The 24,118-nt window shown below is 40.3% G+C and overlaps 2 protein-coding genes across 4 annotated transcripts in view; one reads left to right on the top strand and one right to left on the bottom strand.

Annotated features, from left to right (window-relative positions):
• Positions 1–1,451, top strand: part of ptn (pleiotrophin) — a 43,706-nt gene extending 42,255 nt beyond the window's left edge. The window contains exon 5 of the mRNA XM_034863316.1: positions 621–1,451. Within this exon, the coding sequence (XP_034719207.1) occupies positions 621–676 (56 nt within the window). The 3' untranslated portion in view covers positions 677–1,451. The remainder of the gene's footprint in view (positions 1–620) is intronic.
• A 4,773-nt stretch (positions 1,452–6,224) lies between these two features.
• The window catches only part of chrm2a (cholinergic receptor, muscarinic 2a), a 70,516-nt gene continuing 52,622 nt past the window's right edge, over positions 6,225–24,118 (bottom strand). For all 3 annotated transcript variants that reach the window (XM_034863312.1, XM_034863314.1, XM_034863313.1), the window contains one exon: positions 6,225–9,850. In XM_034863312.1, the coding sequence (XP_034719203.1) occupies positions 8,295–9,809 (1,515 nt within the window). In that variant the 5' untranslated portion in view covers positions 9,810–9,850 and the 3' untranslated portion in view covers positions 6,225–8,294. The remainder of the gene's footprint in view (positions 9,851–24,118) is intronic.

The following is a 24,118-nucleotide window of genomic DNA, read 5'->3' as shown; positions in this document are numbered from 1 at the left end:
AATTCAACCGTCGTTAATTTTGAATATTTCTCTACAAAATAATCAAAAGAAAAAATGCAACCTCTATCTGCACAAACACAGGCGTATGTTCAAAGAAAAAAAAAGACAAAGACAGAAAGTTCAACTGAGAGACAGACGCACGGGCATACAGACAAGCAGATACACACAAACAGCCCAGCAGATTGACAGTCCAGTCAAAACAGCTAGCCAGGAGCTACAGTAGCTCAGCCAAACCACTGCAGATTGTGCTCTCTTCCTGTTCACCAGAGGCCGCAAAGCAGACAGGAAAGCCATGGACTGTGGCTTCTGCCATGGCTGCCAGGTACCAATCCACTGTTGCGGGACGTTGATAAAACGCCTTTTCATGGGGCATACACCAGGCCGAAAATCAATCCCCAGGAGAGGGCGGGAGGAGGGACTGCATGCAGTGTCACAGCTCTAAACCTACACTCTGGGAAAAAAAACTAATTAAAACGCTTACGGTTGATTATTACAATCTGAATCGGAGCATATGTGCTCTTCATGGAGACAATGGGATTTGTTTATTTGCAAAAAACCCACCTCTGGCAACGAAAGTAAACATTGTGGGTTTCAACTATTTGTCTTTTCTCCTATTATAGATGCAAAGAAGCAAAAGAAGGAAGGCAAGAAGCGAGAGCGCACCCAAATGGACTGATGAAGTTGTTTGTCCCTGGGAGGAAGGAAGAAGAGGGTGGAAAGACATGACTGCCCTATTTCAACATGGTTCCTCTTTGTATATCCTGTAGGTTGACAGTAGGAGCCTATAGAGCTTTGACAAAACCAGTGGAAACATGCCTTTTAGTAAAAAACATGTTTTACTTTTTCTTCTTTCTAGCACCTGATAAGAAACATCTTGTATGTTGCGATAGGAGATATAATACTCAGCGGTAGGGACAAATAATGAATACGGAAACAGATTTGTTTACTAGTGTTCTTACCTAATGATGTTATTTCTAGGATTATTTTCTTACCGACAAATTGGATAGCATTTGTTTTACAGTTGCATAGTCTAACTCTAATTTGGAAAACTGTTTGGTCCATGCCTCGACTTAATGAAGCAGTTGGTTAAAAGTGAAGCTCTAAACATCTTCACTTAATTAATTTGAGCAAACAAAAAGTTTTGCATCTGCAATTTTTCCGAGTGTCTCAAGTTAATGGTAATGCTTTACCCATTACTTTGTGCTATATGATATTTTTCTTTTATTTCCAGTAAGAATAAACCTAGATCTGTCCGGAGGCTGCATGAAATAGCATATGTAGTGTGAGAACTACTACTGTTTTTAGTGTGTCTTCCTCCTGCTGCTCTGTTGTACCTCAATTTATACCCACTGATCTTTACTCTCCAGCTGTTTGCTGTAAAAAAAAAATCAACTCTCTATTGTAGTCGTCAGTTGGAGTTAACAGTCCCTATGTTTCCAAAAATAAAAAATTAAAAAAGGTAGACACTCTTTCTCTTTCACCCTGTGCATCCTCACACATTCAAATACTCCAAAAATAAAATGAGAAACACATTTCATATATTTTATTTGATTTTTCATTCTGAGAGAATATGGCACAAGGTAACCACTTGATGCAGTTCATCTTACAGTGTCATAGGGGACTAGTGATAATAACACTCAGGTTCGTTGTTCAGAATAAATAATCAATCAAGAATGCATCAAAAAAGAAATCAATATCATTGTTACTGTACAGGAATTATAGTGGGGGAGGGGAGGGGGGGTTAAATGAGGGATTATTTCAGGGAGGAAACATTCAGATAGCTAATAAAGACATGTATGTACATTTCAAATGTATCACATCCAAATTACATATAATTTATTATCATATAGATATCTACAATGCAAACAATAACTTGTAAAATGTATTTTTCCTATTGCAAGAGAAGCCACAAGCCACAGTGAGTGAATACACAATGGACATCTACATACATAAGCCAATGAAAAATGAACATTTGTGTGTACAATGAACACTTGCAGCAGGCAACAGAATTTTTTTGTTTGTTTGCTGATTTTGTTTTAAATCCACATGTTTACTGTGACCCTTGAAGTTCAGATAGGGTCAAATAGCTCAACCCATTGGTTGCTCCACAAAAAAAAGAACTTTTCCCCGGGATGTTAAAATTGCAAAAGTTATGAGTGTCCGGTAAGATAGCAGACGACAGCTTCTTCACAAGGTGTGAGGCCTAATACATTTACAGGTGAAATCAAAATGAAGCACTTGCTTCTGGGCCTTTGGGTCACTGGAAACTAGTTTTAGCTTTTTTTCCTCCTTCAGGTTTCCAGGTTTGCCCTTTTTTCTCCCCTCTGGTTGTCAAAGTTACTCTTGAACTCTCTTTGAACGCTGCTCCAAAGTTGAAAGGTTTGGTTCATGTGCTTATTTTGCAAAGCAGGAATCCATTTCTTAGCAAATCATGCCCCCAGAAATGCACATACCTTCTACTCATATAATCATATTCTCTTTGAAACACTTCCATAACCCATAATATTCATCTTTATTGATCTTAAATAACATTTTAAATTTCAAACCAAAAGAAAATCTCTCTGGCTGTACACTGATCATTTTTTAATTTGTACTTTGTACAATACCAAAAAGAAACAGATTTACTAAACACCATCGGAAATGTACATGATGTATTTATACTTATTCCAGGATCACGCAATGCTGTGTCTAAGTGAGTCTGTTGGAAGCCTGTTGCTATTGAAAGATTTAAAAAATTGAAATTCAACCAAAATAGCCGGCTGTGCCTCCAGGATGGTATTGAAATATGTCACAGCTGTACAGTTTTTGATAAATTATTTCAAAAAGGCATTGAGATGATGATTTTAGATTGTTCGGTCCAAGCTTCCTCTGCAATTAGACAGTGGCAGTGTTAAGATGTAAATCATAGTAATGGGAGCTCAGAGCTGAGAAACACAATATCTGTAACCAAAAAGTAAAAAATGCTGAACATGCTCTATACTGTGCATAATGCAGCAACATCTACAACTTTCAGCACAGACACACTAAAGATACAACTGCGATTTTAGGACAAAAGAGCAAATTGTTTATGTTATTCTGGATAAGGCACTTTAAATTGCTCTGTACAATCTGGCGATATAAATATTTTCGTCTATGATAAAATTTTCCCAGCATACACAAGCTGCTGCATTTTCACTTCTGCAAGGCTGCACAAGATTGGTGAGATTAATCTCACCAATGGCCCCCAAGAGTGAAGCCAGAGAAAACTTAAATTTGTAGTAATCTCTGATAATTTTTACATGTCATGTTTACTCCGTAAAAGGAGTTTAGCCCTTTGACATAAGCCGTATGAAAAGGAGCCCAGCTAGCTCTGACGGCACATTATGATCTGTTGATTACAGTGAAGACAATGTTTATTCTAGTCATATTAGACAGATGGACATCAGAAGATATGTTCTACATGTGAGCATATATGCACAAGAATGGACTCCTAAAATATAAAGGTTATTATCACGATAACAATAAAGTAAGAGGCGATGGAGTCTGTTTGCACAACATGATAATGAGATTTAATAAAAGCACAGGAGGGACAGTAAACAGCGCCGTATAACACTGTGTTTACACCAGGCGCCAGCTTTTGTCTGGGACGCTGAAATTCCTGCAGCAAAACCCTTGGCTGACCTGCCCAGAACGTCTGTGACTTCTCCAAACATGGTCCACACGCAGCGTCTAGCTTTGGATTTTGTCACTGACAAAGTCCCTCCTCTGTCCTCCCCTATTGAAGCCGTGACTACAAAGGCAAGCTTATCTATTTCATTTGAGCAAAGTGTACACCTTGGGGGCTATCAGCCGCCTTTCTCCTTCACATGCACGACAGCCTCTCTTTTTCGCTGTCAACAAACAACCCTTTCTCGTTCTATAATAAGCCCACATTCTCTCACACCATCCACCTCCCCCTTGAAAACACCTGATACAAGAACATCTTTTTTTTCTCATCTGTCCGACAACAGTAGCGGGGGGGAGTGAAACGCTTCATGAGAACTTTGCTCCTGATGTTTAAAGTGCATGCTGTGGAGATAACAGCACTAAGCACTATTTTAGATGCATCGGCCCCTTCTCCATGCACCAGGAGGTGATGAACTGCCATCACCTTCCATCAAACACCTAAGCAGCTGCTCAAACTGGGACCCCTGGACCACTGCTTGAGCTGTGAGCCACTTACTCTCCTGCTGGTATCACTCAAACGACAGTTTAGGAAAGATTAATCAGATATTCTGGAAGGCTCTTTACCCACTACTGAGATGTGTGATGGATGTCAGACAGACATGGCTCTACTTATCACTGTAACGGATGGTTGTATGTCAAACTTGGATGGATGCCTCAGTTCTGGTTGAAACTACACGCAGAGACAAACACGGACCATTCAATGTACAGTATGTTCAGCAGTGGTGGGAAGAAAACCTACTCAAATACTACAAATGTTTAGGTAGCCTTCTTGTACTAAAAAAGTGTGTCGACCAATCAGATTAGGCAATATTGAATCAAAATTTGTTAAGTCTTGGTGGAATGTTTGTTTGTTTATGCCAGGCTGCTGTCAATCAAATCGGATCAAACCATATCCACATAGACATGCTGAAAAAAACAGATTAGCTGAGTTTTTAGCACGTCCTCATGCCTAAACGACACAATAGGTGGCCAATGACTTCCAAAATTGAGTGAAAGTCCTGTTTTTGATTGACAGCCACCACACCAACCTTTGTCCTTACGTAGTTTGGCACTCTTATACTTAGTTGTTTGTTCTCGCATTAATTATAACTGCCATGAGATTTTGCTGCCAAACAAACGTTAAGTACAGGTTGTTATAAGCTGCTTCCACAACCAACCTAATCAGCCATTTTTCCGGGCGAGCCTGGAGCCTCAAAAATTCAAACAGGGTGCACCTTTTAATATAATTTTGAATGCAGGACTTTTTTTTTATATTGCAATATTGCAACTTTAATTTGAGGGATGGATCTGAATACTTCTTCCACCACAGATGTACAGCCTCATGCTGAAGTTGCATCCAGAGTTTATGAATGCCTGGTATTTTAACATATCATTTACCATGTTGCTGTGGGTTGGCAGCCACAAAAAGGAAATGTCAGTTTGCTAGCCTAATGCAAAATTGTGATTAATTTCTGTGACTCTCAACTACAAAATGTTAATGCATGTGCAGGGAATTTTATCCTGCACTGGCTTTGCAAATATAGGAGTGAAACATAGCAGCAAGGAAGGCTAGAATGAGTGCAGGAGGGAGATAATTCCCAATACAACAAGCTCATATACGTATATACGTACACATGTATGTATGTGATATTTACATTATGTTCATGACCTCATATATTAGGTAGAGACTATAACACGATCAGGATTGAAGGTAGCACTAACTGGGGCATAGGCCTCTAGCATGCAAGCACATGCTGAGCGTGTAATGGGCAATCTTTAATCTCAAATGTAGGTGTTCCACAGCGTCCCATAATCTGATCAGCCTCATGCTGAGTTTTCTTATAGGATCAGTCCCAGATCTCGGTTTAAGCAGACAGCCTTGAGGAGCTAGTCGGTGCAGGCATAAATCTTTGCAAAGCCCCCCTACCAGCCACTGTGGCAACCTCCTAAAGGCAAATGCTCCTGAATATTCATCACTCCAACTGGCGAGCATACATCAATGTAACTAAGAATGGGCTAATAGGCTAAAATGATGGATGACATGCATGAATACATGGAACATGTCTTACAGGAAATTGATATTTTCTCATTTGTTTTCCAATTCTAATAAGACACAACTATTCATTATTTGCAATCTCAGAATGAAACGATTTACACAGACTGAATTAACTCACTTGTTAATTTCCAAAAAAAGAAAAAGGAGATGGGTTACAAAACATGTACAGTAAAGACGCGGAAATAGCCCTTATTTAAATCACAAGGTTGTGACCCGTGATCAGAAGTAAACTCCACTCTTGGAGCAAACACACATCAGCATGTATACCCACACCCACTTCAGAGCTCACACGCCCACACACGCACACGCACACGCACACGCGCACACACACACACACACACACACACACACACACACACACAGGTCTTCACAATCATCATCAGTACAGTGCACTGCAAATTATTTGGTTCTTACCAAGATAAAAACCTTAGATTTAGAAGTGTTAGATAATTTATCTTGTTTTAAGAGTGCATTTCTTTTTTTGAGTGTTCAATTTTAAACTATAATCTTAAATCAAGCAAGCGTGTCAAGTGAAATAATCTTGCTGCATGGACATATGATTTCACTTGTTTTGAGTACCTTTTCCCTCAGATTTAGTGTTTTTATCCAGTTTTTAGACACCCCTTTTTGCAGTGTGAGTACAGTAGACGCTGTGACATCAATCTACTAATCAGCGGAATTGTATGATGATCCCACTCAACTACACACACCAAAGAAACACGCACAACAAAAGCATTCCTAAAGACAGTAATAAACCACAGCTCTGAGCTCCAGCCACCTGTTTCACATACAGAGCAGGACGGTTCCTCGCAGTAACAGCAAACACTGATCTTCTTAACCATCTTGATAACTGCCATAAAATAAACCATCCTGTCTCATGCCACATTTGTTTTCTCAATTTAATCAAACAACTTGTGTTGTTTGTTGTTCTTATAGCAATTAGATTATTCTCTATGATAAAACAAGGCAGGCCATACTCTTTTATACAAATTAACAACGTGAAAACAAGTTGTGGTTCTACGGGGAAAACGTGAGGGTCTATTTCTTAGCTGGGTGTAGTGATTTCCTAACGATGACAACAAGAGTTCAGAAGATTTTTGCTCCCTGCCAAAAAATAAATCGTCCCACACATAAACCTTGTAAAACCACAACCTGTTATTTTGCACTTTGGTTATTTTACACACGAAACAGACAAGCTATGACACGTAATTGGTGAGCTTTAACGATGCTGATGGACTGATTTGTTTTAACATTTTGTACAAAGCCAGGCTAGCAGTTCCCCACTGCTCCCAGTCTCTATACTAAGCTATGCCAACTGTATCCTGGCTTCATATCTACATTCATGAGTGGTATCAATCTCTTGGGAAGACTTAGTAGACTTGGTAGAGAATTAGTAGAACTGTTGCAATGGGGGTTATTTTTCCAAATTACTAGTTGTCTCTAATGGATATTTGTATCTCTATTTTATGGCACATAACAGGTCAACATCCTGTAAAGAAAAAAACAATTTCTCACCTATGAGATAGACTAGATCTCTTTATTGAAAAGGTCTGTGTAGCCAGGATATTGTTTATGGAGAGACGTGCTGCTGTTGGATTTTTTAAAATGTCATTTTTCAAGGCTGTGAGCAAAAACACATTGCCCATTGCATTCCTTTATTAATGTGAGGCAGACATTTTTGAGACATATTTGGCCAAATAAAAGCAAACTTACCACCATGAAATGCTACCAGTAGAGGCAAGTGAGAATCTTTTTTTGGTAATTGTACAACTTTAACATATTTATATATCTCTTATGTATTGACGGTAACTCATTCCCAAAGGAGTTCATTGGTAGATGGGATAGCTTCCAGTTGTGATGTGATCACGTTAGAGGCAATCTACCCAAGCTGCCCCACTTTATTCTAAATGTTGCTGGTTGGAAGTGCCATGATGAGGTGCACATAAAGACGGAAAAAAGGCAGGCAGAGGGGTACACACGGGCTAACACACACACTCCGAGCTAGCACACCCACAAACATATTGAGTATGCACTGATATGTACAGTTATCTACAGGTATCTCCACTGAACTTTAAACTGTTTAGGTTTGTAAATTCAGTCAGCCCTATTTTCCCATTTGAAGTCTTGTATTTACGTACAGCGCAGATCTTTTTCCGCTCTTTATCTTTTCTCATTTTCTTTCAGCTCAGTGTCACTCCCAAGTGGTCCCTGCTTTACACACCCTCGTTTATATTTTTTAGCTTACAACCCAGAGTCCAACTGAATTTTTCACAACCTTACTAATCTATGGTGCTTCTGCATGACACATCTCAACGCAACTGGCATCAGTTGAACTTGTGTAAAGTGCTACAACTGTTTATTGAGAGAGAAATTAAAAAAAACAAAAGATAAAACAATGGAAAGTAATTTCATGTACTCTTGCAAAACTTAACCTGCCCTCAAATACACACACACACAAATACACACACACACACAGATACACACACACACACACACACACACACACACGCATACACACCTTATAATTCAATTCTTCCTCCTAAGTGGCCCATATTTATCTGGCTGACCTAATATTTTTGTATTGGCAGAGAAGAAGATGTTTGAATGTCTTTTTAAATGTGACATTGCACAACGCGTAGCAGGCCGGGTTGATGGTGCTGTTGATGTAGCACAGCCAGTAGCCAATAGTCCACACTGTGTTGGGAATACAGCTGGAGCAGAAGGTGTTAATAAGCACCATCACATTGTAAGGAGTCCAGGTGGCAACAAAAGCTACCAGGATGGCCATTATGGTGCGGGTGACTTTTTTCTCCCGTGATGGCGGCATTTTCTTCTTCTTGTTGGGAGGTTGCTTTGTCATCTTCACAATCTTTCGCGTCACGTGATTCTGCCGCTCTGAGGCTGGGACAATCTCAACTGTAGCGTTGGATGGCGTGTAGCAGTCACCCTTGGGTGATTTAGTCTTGATCTTGATGCAGGTCAGCTTGGAGCCCCCTGCTTTGGCACGCTGATATGGGAGGGGCTGGGTTGTCTCGGCACTGGAGTTAGCGGTGGATGGTGCCGCCTCCTCATCCTTCTGAATCGATGCAGGCACACTCCCTGATGTTGAATCATTGGAGCTCTCCTTCTCCTCTCCAGGAATGCAGTTCTCCTTTGCCACGTCGTCACCTTCGGCTTCTCCCTCAGCAGAGGTTGAGGAAGGTCCCTTGCCATTTTGCAGTTTTCCATCATGCTGGTCATGCTGGTTAGCTCCATCAGCATTCTGGCTCTGGGAAGGAGCTGTGTTCTCCCCTGGAACGTTGTTATTGTTGGGTTTTGGTGTGTTTATCCGTCTCTGGCCAGGTGACAGAGGCTCTGGATTGGCTCCTGAAGGCTTGCGGTTATCCTTCTTCACACGGCTCTTGCTTGCTCTGGAGATCTGCCAGTAGAGCTGAATCATAATGATGACAGGCAGGTAAAAGGCGGCGATGGCAGTGCCAAAAGTGACTGCAGCATTTGAGAAGAACTGGATGTAGCACTCCTTCTCAGGCACTGTCCTTCCACCAACAATGAACTGCCAGAAGAGAATGGCTGGTGCCCAGAGGACGAAAGACAGGACCCATGCTGCTGCAATCATCATTCCCGCCATCTTGGTGGTCCTTTTGACAGGGTAGCTGAGGGGCTTGGTGACACAGAAATATCTATCAAAGCTTATGATGAGAAGATTCATGACAGATGCATTGCTGACAACGTAGTCCAAGGCTAACCACAAGTCACACACCACCGGGCCCAGGGGCCAATACCCCATTACTATGTAGACTGTGTACAAGTTCATAGAGCAAAGTCCAATAATTAGGTCAGCACATGCAAGGCTGAATAAAAAATAGTTGTTGACGGTCTGTAAGTTCCTATTAACTTTGATGGAAAGCATGACCAGGATATTTCCAATAACTGTAACCAAACTGAGGGAACCGGCCACCAACACGATGAACACGACCTCCACAGTCTTGTAGGCGCTTTTACTCTCTTCCACAACTTCTGTATCATTGCCTTCAGAGGCATTCCAGTACGTGAAATTGAATACATCCATGGCATTTGGTCTTTTGTTGCCACCTCCTACTCAGATGGAACCTACAAAAGAGAACAAAAGAGAAGAGGAGGTTTTTAACGAGGCACACAAGTCAGATTCAGCATTTTAGTATCTGAAAACTTTTAATTGGCATTTATAATGGGGCCATCGTAAAATGTTATAAAGGAATACTTCACCTTCTTTCTCAACTCAGAAATAACTCTCAATCCTCTCCTTTCAACTTGGCATAGAAGTCAAGTATTTAAGCAAATATATTTAAAGGTCTCATCTTACTCTCATTTTCAGGTTAATACTTGTATTTTAGGATTTCTATCAGAACATGTTTGCATGCTTTAATGTTCAAAACTGACATTTTTCTGTCTGAAATAGTCTATATCCTTGACGTTCCACTTTTGGTATTGCTCTGATGCCACAGGAAAACCCAATGGAAGCATGTATTTTTGTCGATTTCCTCCCCCTTTTTTATTGTTGGAATTTTAATCTCCGGTGTATTTAGGACCATGGTTACCTGCTCCTCAGATCTCTGCATGGTAAATTGAGACAGCCAGCTAGACCATATGTCCAATCTGAGTTGTCTCTCGCAAGACAATTTTGCAGTGCCTCCCTCCGCCGATTAGCACGCCCAAACGACTGTGATTGGTTTAAAGAAATGCCAATAAACCAGAGCACATTTTTCTCCAATCCTGCAATGCTCTGCGGCCTAGCAAGACCCTCCTCTGCTCCACAGCGTGCGGATGGTCTGGCAAAGCAAAAATAGTCTGAATATATCTTTATTCAGCCTCTTTCTGAAATGCTCAGTTTTAGTGCCAGTCTCTTCAAGCCCCCCTCTTAAAAAAACCTGCTCTGCTCTGATTGGTCAGCGCTTCCAGGTCTTCCATATCTTTGCTCTCTGCACCATTATTGCAGCCAGGGAACACTGTAGTAGCACTTTCTACCTATGTAGTCTAGTTGTGACATCACAACCGTACAAAAGTCCTGACGGTGCGTTTACAGGCGCCGTTTCTGAAAACGGGCTGTGCGCATTTCAAAAGGATACAATGCCATATTTTAAAAGTGTAATGGTGTGCGGAGATGAATAATGATTCATACGTATATTTTAATATATATATGTCTTTCTAAAACATTCACATGAGCAATGTGACCTTTTCTTGCATCCGCTTTTAGCTTGTTCAAAAGCAATTCATTAAATACCAGTGACAATGTTGCCGGTGCGCCAGTTACATCGATAATTAAAAGCACAGATTTCTGGCACAGCTATGTTTTATAATCAGTGCATAAATAACATCTCCCCATTTAGACACATGCTTTATAATTGAGGAAAAACACTTAAAAAAAGGGAATGCACATGAATGGCTGATGAAAGATGAGCTGTGTAAAAATGAGGCAACTCCTCAAATGAGGATATCACAAGAAGTAATCATTGGAAGAAAGATTGTTTGCTCATTGAACTATTGACTTTATGTATAGGGTTGTTTTCCAAATACTGTTTTGTAACCAAGTTAAACCTGCAATACCAGACACACCAGGATAGCAAAAAAAAACAGGCACTGGCAACACACTTCTCTATGTAGAAATACTCTTGTCTTTCATTCAAAATGCATTAAAGCTGTTTTTTGAAGGTTTTTGTTTGCCTTTCTACTTTTATGGATGCATTTTTTTGACCTGGAAATGCCTCATAATGAGCCTGTGGCTTGAATTTCCATCTTTCCAGTTCTTCAGAATGTGTTCCAGAATCCCTATATTTGGTGTTAATGAGCATCTTTAAAATCAATCTTCCCTCTACCCTGAATATGTATACTTTTACTATGAAATGTTTGCATGTACATTCTTAGAAAAAGAGGGGAAATTGTAATTAAACATCACACTCACAGCACGTACTGGAGCTGACATTTTATCTTCAAAGGTCCATTTCCAACTTGCACTTAAAATTTTCTTCAAACAGCCTAGTGTGACAACCCTAAGTGACCCGCTAGTTCTCACTTTTAACTTTAAGCATTTGCCTGTGTTGTAGACCTTGCTTTGATTTATACACTGCTCAGTCATGCCCTTTACAGGCCTTTGGTATTAGGAGTACAGCGGTTTGTCTGCTCTGCGTCTAGGCCACAACTCTTGGAGCAGTTTTTTGGTGCTGTAGGTCAGATTTGATGGCACACTTGGTGGCTCATCACTTCTCAGTTTGACATAAAAATCATTAGGCTGCAGAATTGCTTCAACTATTTCCTTAAGCTCCATATTTTTTGTAAAATAACTAAACAGACTTTTTTCAGCCTGTGGTATTCAGCCTGTAAAAGCTTTTTTTAAATACCAATACGCTGTCAAATAAGTGAATACAAATTTGACTTAACCTAAGACCAAACAAAGTATTTCCAGTAAGTGAGAATGCGTCTGACACAGGCAATCTCTTTTTTGTGTGCTACATGTGAGAAAGGGAAACTTTCTCACATGATTTGATGAAACTGATTCGATGGACTTTCAGTTCATTCATACATAAAAACAGCTTTAGTCACTCACTTAAATAACATTGTGGTGATAATGGATTGTTTTTACTTCATCAGATGGTCAATGACCAATGTGAATTGGATGCATCACCGTGTGAATAAAGTTAATGAAGTGTTATGGGTGACACACCACTGCGACTGGGGAGCTGTCTTGACCACGACTTTGCCATTTTGGCTTAAGGTCTTTAACAGTTGAGCACAGTTGTTGAGTAACTAGTGAACATTCACTTATCTGCTGTGGCAGAAATCCCTAATCATTGCATTAGGCATGGAGCTAAGCTGAACTAATCCCCATAAAATGTTTAAGTCCATCGATTTATGTTCAAAAAACACCAACAATACAAATGGGACACACTTGTGGCTCGCTTGAGACAAGTGGATTAGAAAAATAAAGTGGATTAGTATACAGATGGTCATGGCACAGTGGTGACAGTTAACTCCCCTAGATGCTCTTTGTCCACCTCCAACTGCCATAAGCCTTGTCCCACACCTGAAATCTCTACAACAACACAGCCAAAGCTGTGACCTGGCTATCGTCAACTAAAGATGCACAAATCCTCTTCAGCTCAATTTGAACAGCCATGGTTTTCTAAAAAAGGTCTCAGGGGAGACTCGACTTTATTTTAAAGCTTCCGTCCACATGTTGAGAGTCATGTTAGCATTAACCTAGTGGGAAAAGACCCTTCTGCTTTAAAACGATAGCTAGTGCTGTGCCTAATTTCCCCAATCAGACTGTAGTTTTACAATTTCACTTGGATTCCTGTTTAAAGATCTTTATCTTGTTTTCCTAAGACACAGCAAGCAATAGTAGGGAAGGTGTACAGAGCAGAAGACAGATGTCTTTGCTTCAGCGTTGACTAGTAGAAAGGCTCGCATGCCAGCCCACTGAGCCTGGGGAGAGCAGCAGTGGCACTCTTCGCATAGCTATCAATCACAGAGTTTACCTGCAAGTCTCAGTTTTACTGCAGTCAGTACCAGTGGAACTAACGCAATAAGGAAACTTCCATTATTATCCTAAAAGAGACAACTATTCAGATGTCTTCTCATCACACTTTTTAATTATTCACTGTACATGAAGCAAAACACAAGATGGTTTATCTTCAACCTCCTTAAACGTCTGTACTGTAATCAATATGTGTCAGTGGATTCTCAAATTTGCCTTTTTGTTGTTTAGTGTAATAAGAAAAAACATGACACAAGTCAGTTGCTGTCATGGGAGGATGTGAATAAATGAGTTTGAGTATTGTTCTCTGTTCAGACTTAGGTAGTCCTGGAGCTGGTTCACTAGAGCTGAAAATTGCATATGGCCACTGGGAAGCAGAAAAGGCTAACCTCACCTTTTCTCCCCAACTTCTGTCCTCATTGCCTTTTGTAGTGGACACCATGAGAGTCAGATCTAAACCAAAATAACTATGCTGAATTAAGCAACAATTGTAAAATGACAGACAACAGGTGTCAGTTTTCTGTTGATGTAGTTTCAAGCTGAAAAATAAGAAAAATTGTTTTAACGGCAGCTGTATAGTTCAACTGAGAACAATTGGCTGCCTCCCTAGTGTCCATTTTCCCATTTCCCATCTCTGAGCACTGATCCAAGGTAAAGCCCAGGGCACCTGCCCCCTGCTTTCAATGATTACATGCATTTTCATTGCTGGCCCTCTCCATGGAAGCGTGCAGGGTTAGGCCTTCGTTTACTTGATGTTTGAACACAACCATGACTGGAATGCAAAATGCATCATTGCTGCAGTACAGCTGCTCCGCAGGGGGTAGAGATCCGTTTAGCCCTTCTCTCAACAGTACTACAATTTGTGGATGTAAGGATGTAAGGTTTTAAAAAACAATAAAAAAATGACAACTACTTGACTTGCTCATCCGAAGCTCAAGGCTTCCCTATTGTAGAAATAACAACATTTTCTGACGAATGCGAGAGAGGTGATATGACTAGTCGAAATTTTGTATGATAATGTGGGAATGATAGCTGGTAAACATAAAGCAGAATTGTTTTTCTTCACTGAGTAAATCTACATCTTTTTGGACTCTGTTGTGAGGTTAAGTTCCTGCTTAGGAAAATATTGGCTCATTTTATCCCAAGTGTGTGTAAAGCAGAACCGTCAGTCAGACAGGCATACTGACAAAGCGTTGAGATACACAGACACACAAATGCATACAAATATTTGAAGACGTGTTTAGCAGGAAATGAAAAAGGTTCCGATAACCATCAAACCGTCTCAGTTTGATAAAACATGGCTTCAAAATGAATCTTGAACTGGTTAAGTATAATCACACATTTGCATTCATTTCCTCAAGCTTTTTCTACTGTCTCAGGGGTATCAGACAGACAGATGCCTGTAGAGATTCAGTGTAAATATTTATACAGAGAAAGATTAAAGCCATTTATCCATCCGTTTGAGCCATTAATTGGGTACTGGATCATGGTGGCAGTGGGCTAAACAATGTACATGTTTGCATCCGCCAGCCACAACCTCCAGCTCTCTTCTGGATGTACCCTGCCTGAAAAGATACAACTCATCCAGCATAGTCTGTAAAGGTATCCTCTTGGATCTTGACCTGGAAGGAGACCCAGGGGGAAACCACAAAAGGGAATACTTTCCCCGGGATGCATACAGGTTTGAACAACCTTTCCACTTACATGAGCAAGGGTTCAACTTAAGCTCCTTTTGGATGTCTGAGCCTACCAGCCAGCCTCTGTAGGTCCGCATAGGTAAGTCCAGACACCCTCTGATAGAAGCCGATGTTGGCTGCTTCAATTCACAACTGTATTCTTTTAGTCACTAGCCTGATGCCAGGAAAATAGATCACCGGTTAAACTGAGAGCTCTTAACCACATCAGTTCATAACAATGCCTGCATCTCTCAGGGACAGATTAGCTAAGAAAAGTACCAAGGCCTCACACTTGGAGATACCAACCCTCACCCCAACTGCTTTGTTCTTGGCTGCACACCTGTTGCTGAATCATCAACAAAAAGGTTCACATAAAATCCTAAGGTCACCTAAAGTTACCTAATTGGGAACTCTTTTTGCAGTGCTTATAGATACTGGTCAAGAGTATCATTATATCACACAAAACAGATTGTCAACAAAAGGCAACCCAAAGAGTTAGTTTCACTGTGTTCACTCAAAAGGAATCACTGTGAATGGGTGGGCACTTGTAATAACATTTTTAACATGTTTAGAGGCTAAAAACACCTTAAAACGTGCCCTGTTAAAGCTTGTTGGGTGCTAACTCTAGCAAGAGGATAACACGTTGTAGGCAGCACCAATTGTTTTCATTTTTCTCTCCATTGACAGCACTCCGGTATTTACATACAAAAGAGATACATGTTGGAATTGACCGGAATTCTCCTTTAACAACCTGTGAAGTCATCACAATGTAAAGTCTAGGGGCCAAGCAGGAACTCACAAGCAGGGTCAGCAGGAGAAACACCACTGTGCACATTCAGTAAGCCGCATATCACGAAGTAAACCAAGAAGCCTAGAAACTTTGTTTGGCATAGCCTATGTGCAAGACAAGAAACTCCATTGATCTGAATTTCGGGATCCGGTATCCAGTTTCATACCCTGGAAATTCAACAAATCCCTCTGTGAATTGTTTTTGACATGGGAAGTTATGGAAAGAGGAGTTTATGACAAATTAAAAAAACTTTAAAAGACTAAAATGGTAAGATTTGGACCTGAATTGATCAACAAGATCTTCCGTCATGATTTATTTTGGGAGACATTACCACGAGGCCCCCCCATACACAACCTCTCCAACATGATAAGCCTGCGATTAACGGATGGATCATCAAACCTCAAATGGAATAACTTGATAAAGACCTCTCATTTAAAAGTTAGACAATAGCATTATTCATAAGAGGGTGTAATTACAGGGAGGCTTTGTCATATCTTCTTTGCAGGTGTGACAAAGCCTCTCAAACCCAGACCTCTCTGGCAGTGCTTGTGTTGAGTGGACATGAAGTCAATGGAGAGTAAACAAGCAGGTAATGGCATTCTACCAGGTGGAAAGACAAATAGGCAACTACCCAGAGATTCAAAATGTACACTAGAGAATTTTTGTTTTTGTGGGGTGTATAGAAACAGATTTTGGCCAAAACTCTTCTTGATCTTCCCTTTTAATTTGATCAACCAAATCAAGATAAAGTGACTACTTCACTCCCTCTTTCTTTCCCTCGATGATTTGTCTTGGGTCTTGATGGCAAGAGGCTCATAATTCTTTCACTGTGACCTTTAGGTGCCACTTCAAGAATTTATATTCATATTCATTTATCGGAAATTATCTTCAGCATTGCAGGACTGTCATTTTAGGGTGCCCTCTTTCCAGCAACACCCCGTCCTTACCTCTTCAGAGAAGCCTCAGAGATCAGCCTATTGATATTCCAGCTTTTTTTTTGCTATGGCAGTCTCCACACCATCTGTGAAAAATGAGAGTGTCACATACGACCTCTGCTGCTCTGGAAGGCAGCCCAACGACACTGAATCACTGTAAGCTGCCACATTCATCCCCTAAATCTGTTAAATACACACAATTTGAGGATATAATTACTGGAAGTATGTTAAGGCCTTCTGCAGAGCATAGATTAAAATAACGAGAGCTAAATCGAGGAATTTTGAACAGATGCAGGTCAATGGAAAGATCTTATACAGCTCTAACTGTAGATCACAGATCAGAAGCCACACTGTCTGGAAAATATCACCAGTCAAAAAACAAGAAACTGGAGCTCAGTCAGGAATGAATGAACAAAGTCCTCAAGCAAGCTGTTAAGGTAAGGGCGACGAGTCAATTTTCTCCTGGCATACAGAGAGACCCTGCAGCAATTACAACTTGACAAACACCATCACGCTACCTACTCAAACGGTCACTATCTCTCCCGTCACTTGACATTAAACATTTCATTTCATACAAATAATGTATCTACAACTGAAAAAGCCTGCACCATGTATCCTCTGTTGATTTGGCTTTAATTAGCAGATTTCCATATTTCTAATCATAATTGCTTCTCAAGAGTAAAGTATGCTCTTCTACCCCAACTTGTACAATTTCATTAGTCTGAATCTCAATAGAGAGTTTGAGTCTCATTACGGTTTAAGTAACATCGGCTGTGTTTCCAATATCACCACACATATTTGCTATTATCAGCATCCTTGATCTAAAAATACCAATATCATCATCTTTTCTAAAATAAATCCATGTTAGCTAAACCCCTAATGCAATTTAGTTTTGTAAGACATTGCCTCTTTTATCTTATTCTGATGGAATTTGTCCCATGTGCCTTTGTTAGCTGATACATGACAAACATTTTACACTGGGCATCAAGGACATTTGCAGTAGCCATGCAACCAGCTATTATCCAAAGACTTATTAAGTAACATCTGGCAGACTAGCCATTTCAAGTGTTGCAGGACATTGCTAGCAGATGACAGCCTGCATATTTGTGCAAGTCAAATGCTATAGATGGAATAATATAAATATGTGTAGTGAACTAACAATAAGCATGGGGGGAAATCTTTTCAGCTTGAATAGGTGTATTGACATTTCCATTTCTTCTTCTACATATATGTATGCCTTTTTTTGATTATCTAATCTGTGTCTCATGTGGGCAACAATAGAACATCGATGATAGTTTTTTTGCTATACAGTGCATGTCTTTCTCCATAGTTCATTGTCGACAGACCTGCTGCATTTTAGGCTTTGATTCAGAAATAAAACAAAGTCACTGCTAATCTTCACTCAACCAGGAACATCATAATGCACCTAATTATATGTGGCAATATCTTATCTATATTATCTCTGTAATGTACACCACCATTAGAATGACAATATGGTTGGTTTCCTATTCTACTCTTTTTTTGTTTTTTGTTCCTCTGGGACTCCCCTGCTGTCCCTGCTTCTTCAAACTATCTATGGCAATAATCTGGCCCATTAGTCTCTCCTGGCTCCTCTCCTCATTACTGATTTCACATAGAACATAGACGGTGGATGATGGTCATGGATGCACTTGCCAACCTCTGCATTTATGTAATGGCTCAGTAACCGCCTCAGGGAGGTGAAGCAGTGTCCTGCAGGTGCTGGTCTGGGGCCACCACTTCCAGGCTTTGTCAATTTGACCCTGCTCTTAGCTGAACCACAGAACAAGTGTATAGAATTGCACGACCCGGTATGGAAACTTAGAGGAAAGGAGTCGATAGGTGTTACAGAAATATACATACTTCAGTTCTGATCTGTGGACTGGATATACCAAGAGGAGTGTAAATAAAATGTGAGGTAACTGTGCTGAAAACAAACAGAAAGGTCACCTTGAATTAATTTGCAGCAACGTTGCCTTTGAATAATGAAATTTTGTGATGCAAGTGAGCTCTCAGACTTTGTACAGTGAGTGGTTCTGATTGCGCCACCGGCTCTCTGCGCAGACTGACTTTATGACCAGACATTTTAACTCAGGCCAATGAGCAATTATAACCAACCCTTAGCGTGTGCGTAGCGGGAAGGACATAAGCCTGGTAATGTCCCTCTCAATGTGACACTAAAAAAGGTGTCAAGCACATTGTTAGTATTCTGTGGCTTAGGATCAGTCGAGAAAAGTAATGTGATATTACACACACCCGGGCTGTAATACTTCTGTCTCATTACAGCTTTGAGTCACGTCTCAGGAGCCATTTAAAAAAAAAATTATTATCCATAAATGGTTGTTGACTTAACTTTTTTCCTCCCCTTTGAAAACATGAAAAATAAGTAGCTTTATTTACAACTATGAATGATACTACCACTAGAGGATGCCAAAAAAGAACATGTTTAAAATAATACACATTAGGTGCCCTGTAAGTATGCACTGAAACATTTAATGCAGTGATTGCAGGTGGCTCTTTAACTGTTAAATTATTATTTTTTAATTTAAAAATACTTTTTAGGTCTCAGAGTTAAATACAACTGCCATTTGTCTTGCCTTGGGCTCATCCCTTTAAGATCAAATTCAACTGGATTCAGTCAGGAATTGAATCCTATCAGCTCTGTTTTATAAAATCTATATATGAATATGACATTGTGATTATATTTTCCTTTTAAAGAGATTATTGGGTGCCCTGGACCCCTCCCTGGGCATGTTGGTCATCTTTTGCTCGCACTCTGTGAATCGGCATGCCTGTCTAAGCACTCTTAAATCGCTCTGCCAGCATCACTGTCACCCTGCTAGTGTCCTGTCCTCGTTCCCCCTGTCTGTGTCCTGCCTGTTATGTATCACACTGGCACCATCCCTCGATAGAAAGCTGTGGTTCTCATTAAGATAGAGAAAGATAGCAAAAATAGAAAAAAGGCAGGGAAGGAGAAGGGAACGAGATAAAGCGTGTGCCTGTTGGATTTGTTCCACTTCATTGTTTCTGTATTTCGTTGCCCATCTCCCCCACCCCCCCGTACTCTGTCTTTCTCCCGGGATTCAGAGTTTAGTGATAAAACGAAGAGCTATGTTGCCCTTGGACAGGTTGTTCTATTTACAGTACCCGTTCTATGTTACAACATACAAGAAGATGATTTCCAAGACAATATACAATCATCTACAGCAGCATTCAGTGAGCATAATTTGAGTCAAGTACTGCACATTCTTTCAATCTTTTTGATGATTTATTGCAATTTCTCATCTCCAAACATTTCATGTGTTCTTTAAATGCAACAGCCGAACCAAAAGCCTGGAGACTGTAACAAACTGTCAAGAGGAGCGTTATGGAACTTGCGGCCCAGGAACCCTAAAGTATGAAGCCTCTCTGTAGTTGTTCACTTGAAGAGGGATCTGTCTCTCTTGTAAAGAGGCAACTTCAGCTAAGTCCGATAAGAGAGGAACACAATTGGTGCTCGCAAGCCTTGTGGTGTTGCTGTAAATAAAGCTGACAGATGCTTATCCATGGAAGTCGACCTTGATCCAAATAACAGATCCAAATAACAGCGCCATACCCAAAACTCACAGGCTCAAACCTGATGGCCTGTCAACCCAAGTGTCACACAGAACGGCAATTGACAGGACCCTCTTATGTGGCTTTTCCCATTTGATTACCTTGTCAGTGCCTTTCATTTATCCGCTGATGAGAAGAGATTAGTGGTGGTGTAATGCTATACCTGACTGGCATTTATTTTTTATTTTACCTCAATACCCCTTCTAGGCAGGTATATCCAATGTTTTGACAGGTTTTACATAACTTTTAATGTGATTATTGTAAAATCAGAATTTTTGCAAAACTGTAGAAGAACACATGATTCAGAGGTTAACACTCAATTCAATGGGTGTGTTTCTCAGCCTCATAGATATTGGTTAGAAGGAGCCTGCTACACCTACTAGTTGGTTCAGAAGGCCGTTATCTTTTATCTTCTTTTCACATTGTAAAAGCTCTCCGTTTGCATGGTTGGGGACCCGATGGCATAACTTTTTAATTCCCGTTGCAGTCAATTCAAACAAAACTAACGTTACTTGTTTAGATTTAGGCAACAAAACTGCTTGGTTAGGTTTAAAATTAGATCGTGGTATGGGTTAAAATATTTTTCTGTTTCTGGCGTTTGGATTACAGAAATCAAGAAATCGGAGCTTCGTTTATGATCGTTGGGATTAAGGTATCAGGCCAAAATTCTGCTTGATTCACGTGTGGTGTGTACCCAGCGTTACGTGGTCTTCTTTTAATACTACTACCTAACATGTGGCTCTTCAAACTATGCTTTGTTACGGCTGCAAGGTTGAGCATTATCTCTGAGCTTCAAATGTTGACACAGATGGGTGATCTAGCTTACTAGTAGATGATAACGGTCTACTGAGCCAACTAGGAAGTAAAGTAGGACCATACCGCAGTACAGTATATCTATGATAATGACAAGCAACTGATAACGGCAATTCGATTGGCTGATAACACCCGAAACGGCTGAATAGAAACACTATTGAGACCACTTCTTAGCTTTTTTTCAAATTAAATTATAATAAGCCTACATCCGTCAAATCTAAACTATATTTTACAGACGTTGTTATCAATTATACATGTGGTATATTAAATGTACCCCAGCTTCACTATCTGCCCTCGACTTATTTGCATTGCCTTGAGAGGCTGTCCCGCCTCGAACAACCATCCATAATAGTGAGTGCTTAGTTAAATAAGGTTTGTGAAGTTTTAAAAGATAAATAACGATCACAGGGATACTTTTCTGAAAACAGGACCACACAGGAAGAGCTGCTGGCGTGCTGTGAGAAGCATTTAGATGCTGCTGGAGAACGCATGAATAATTTTGAGATACAAGAGGCATGCTCCTGCATCATATTTGATTTATTTAAGCCATCTGTCTTTCTAGTAAGTCTTGACATGCAGGATTAATAGCAGAGTCAAGCACTGTTCCTAGTGTACCAGTATGGATAACACTAACCAGCATTGTGGTTGCTCCTTTGTATGTTACATAATTTACATCCTTTTAATAAAGCAATGTCCTAACATAATGGATAAAAGCACATTCTAACACAGCAATGCACACTCAAACAAAGCGGTCCTTTTGAAATTACTGTGGAAATTTGCAAAAAACAAATATTTGAATGCGTGAGTTGTCAGCTATGTAATTAGCCCTTCTTATTCTGTCCTCCCCTTGCTTTCAGTATCTCATTCCCTTGTGCTCTGACTGACGGCTTTATTTTTCAAGGGGAGCATGTCAATGGACTTTTGTGCTAAAAGAAAATAATTTAAAATGTGGCTAATTGGTGTTTTCATTTCACCACATTAACAGCGCACCTAACCTAGCATCTCATGAAAACATTGTGCCCATAGCCAACTAAACATTCATTAGCAGACTTGACACTGATGAAAGCTATGTTGTTGACATGAGAGCATCCAAAGGGAATCCGCCCAAGGAAAATTGCTGTCAATTCTGCTTCTATTAATTGGTAAATTTTCATGTCATATCGCCTGTTGCCAAATCTTTGACCCGCTTTGAATGTGTCCCCAAGTGCAGTTGCAAAAAAACATCAAGCGCTACAACGAAACTGGCTCACATGAGGACTGCCCCAGGAAAGGAAGACCAAAAGTCACCTCTGCTGCTGAGGATAAGTTCATCTGAGTCACCAGCCTCAGAAATCGCAAGTTAACAGCAGCTCAGATTAGAGACCAGATGAATACCACACAGAGTTGTAGCTGCAGACACATCTCTAGAACAACTGTTAAGAGGGGACTGCGTGAATCAGGTCTTCATGGTCAAATAGCAGCTAGGAAACCCCTGCTAAGGAGAGGCAACAAGCAGAAGAGACAAGGAATGGACATTAGATCAGTGGAAATCTGTGCTTTGGTCTGATGAGTCCAAGTTTGAGATCTTTGGTTCCAACCCCCTTGTCTTTGTGCGACAGAGAAAAGGTGACCAGATGGATTCTACTTGCCTGTTTCCCACCTTGAAGCATGGAGGAGGAGGTGTGATGGTGTGGGGGTGCTTTGCTGGTGACACTGTTAGGGATTTATTCCAAATTGAGGGCATACTGAACCAGCATGGCTACCACAGCATCCTGCAGCGGCATGCTATCCCATCTGGTTTGCGTTTAGTTGGACCATCAGCATCATCAACAGGACAACTACCCCAAAGACACCTCCAGGCGTTGTAAGGGCTATTTGACCAAGAAGGAGAGTGATGGAGTGCTGAGCCTTCACAGTCACCGGACCTAAACCCAATCGAGATGGTTTAGGGTGAGCTGGAGCACAGTGTGAAGGCAAAAGGGCCAACAAGTGCTGAGCATGCTGGGAACTCATTTAAGACTGTTGGGAAACCATTTCAGGTGACTACCTCTTGAAGCTCATGAAGAAAATGCCAAGAGTGCGCAAAGCAGTGATTAGAGCAAAGGGTGGCTACTTTGAAAAAACTAGAATATAAGACATGTTTTCAGTTATTTCACACTTTTCTGTTAAGTACCTAATTTCACACGTGTTGATTCATAGTTTTGATGCCTTCAGTGATAATCCACAATGTAAAAAGTCATGAAAAAAGGAAAAGCATTGAATGAGAAGGTGTGTCCAAACTTTTGGCTTGTACTGCAGGTTAGCAGTTAAAGTGGATGCGCCATTTGGCCAAACCTCTACCACAAAGGTTGGTCCTTTAAAACCTGTCTGTTTTCAGGTCTTCCTATAATTGTATGAAGTTATTTTTGTGATTTTCATCCTACTTCTCTGTACTGCAAATGTCTATCTCGATTACCTGTTGTTTTTGTGTGATCTGGTCCGGGTACCTTCCCTGTAACAATAACATATTATGTCATTTCTTCACCCTGCTCTCACCTTAGTTTATTGTGAACATTATATTTCATCAAAGACAATACAAAATCATAGTGAATAATTTGAGTATTGTACTTTATTGTGTCTACATGTATGGGCATAAAATGGGTACAGAAGATGGATTTTACACATGGTCCTTCACAGGATGGATGAGAATTTTCTGTTGTAGACACTACAATGTTCAAGATTTGGACTATATATATTGTCTTTGTTGTAGAAAGAAATATTTTCTGAGAAACATTTCATTCAACAAGAGTTTTCAGACTAAAAACACAAGAGTGGATTACCTGGAGAAACCTGCTTTTGTCCTTGACCATTTTTATACCTAAAATTTAACATAAGGCCTCAGTAATGTCCACATGAGCTGACGGCTATACTGTCTCTTTATATAAAAGTCTGGCTTTTTAGTCAATAATCTCACATAAGTAAAACCGTAAGTAAAAGGATAATGAACTGGTTGAATTGGAATAGATTGGAACTTAAAAAAGCAGTGTTATGGCTAACTTAATGTGACAGTCATTGAGTACTTCA

This window comes from Etheostoma cragini, chromosome 23 (assembly GCF_013103735.1).
Source record: "Etheostoma cragini isolate CJK2018 chromosome 23, CSU_Ecrag_1.0, whole genome shotgun sequence".
NCBI classification, from domain to species: domain Eukaryota; kingdom Metazoa; phylum Chordata; class Actinopteri; order Perciformes; family Percidae; genus Etheostoma; species Etheostoma cragini.
Note: the sequence above shows the minus strand (reverse complement) of the source record. Positions and strands in the feature narration are given on the sequence as shown.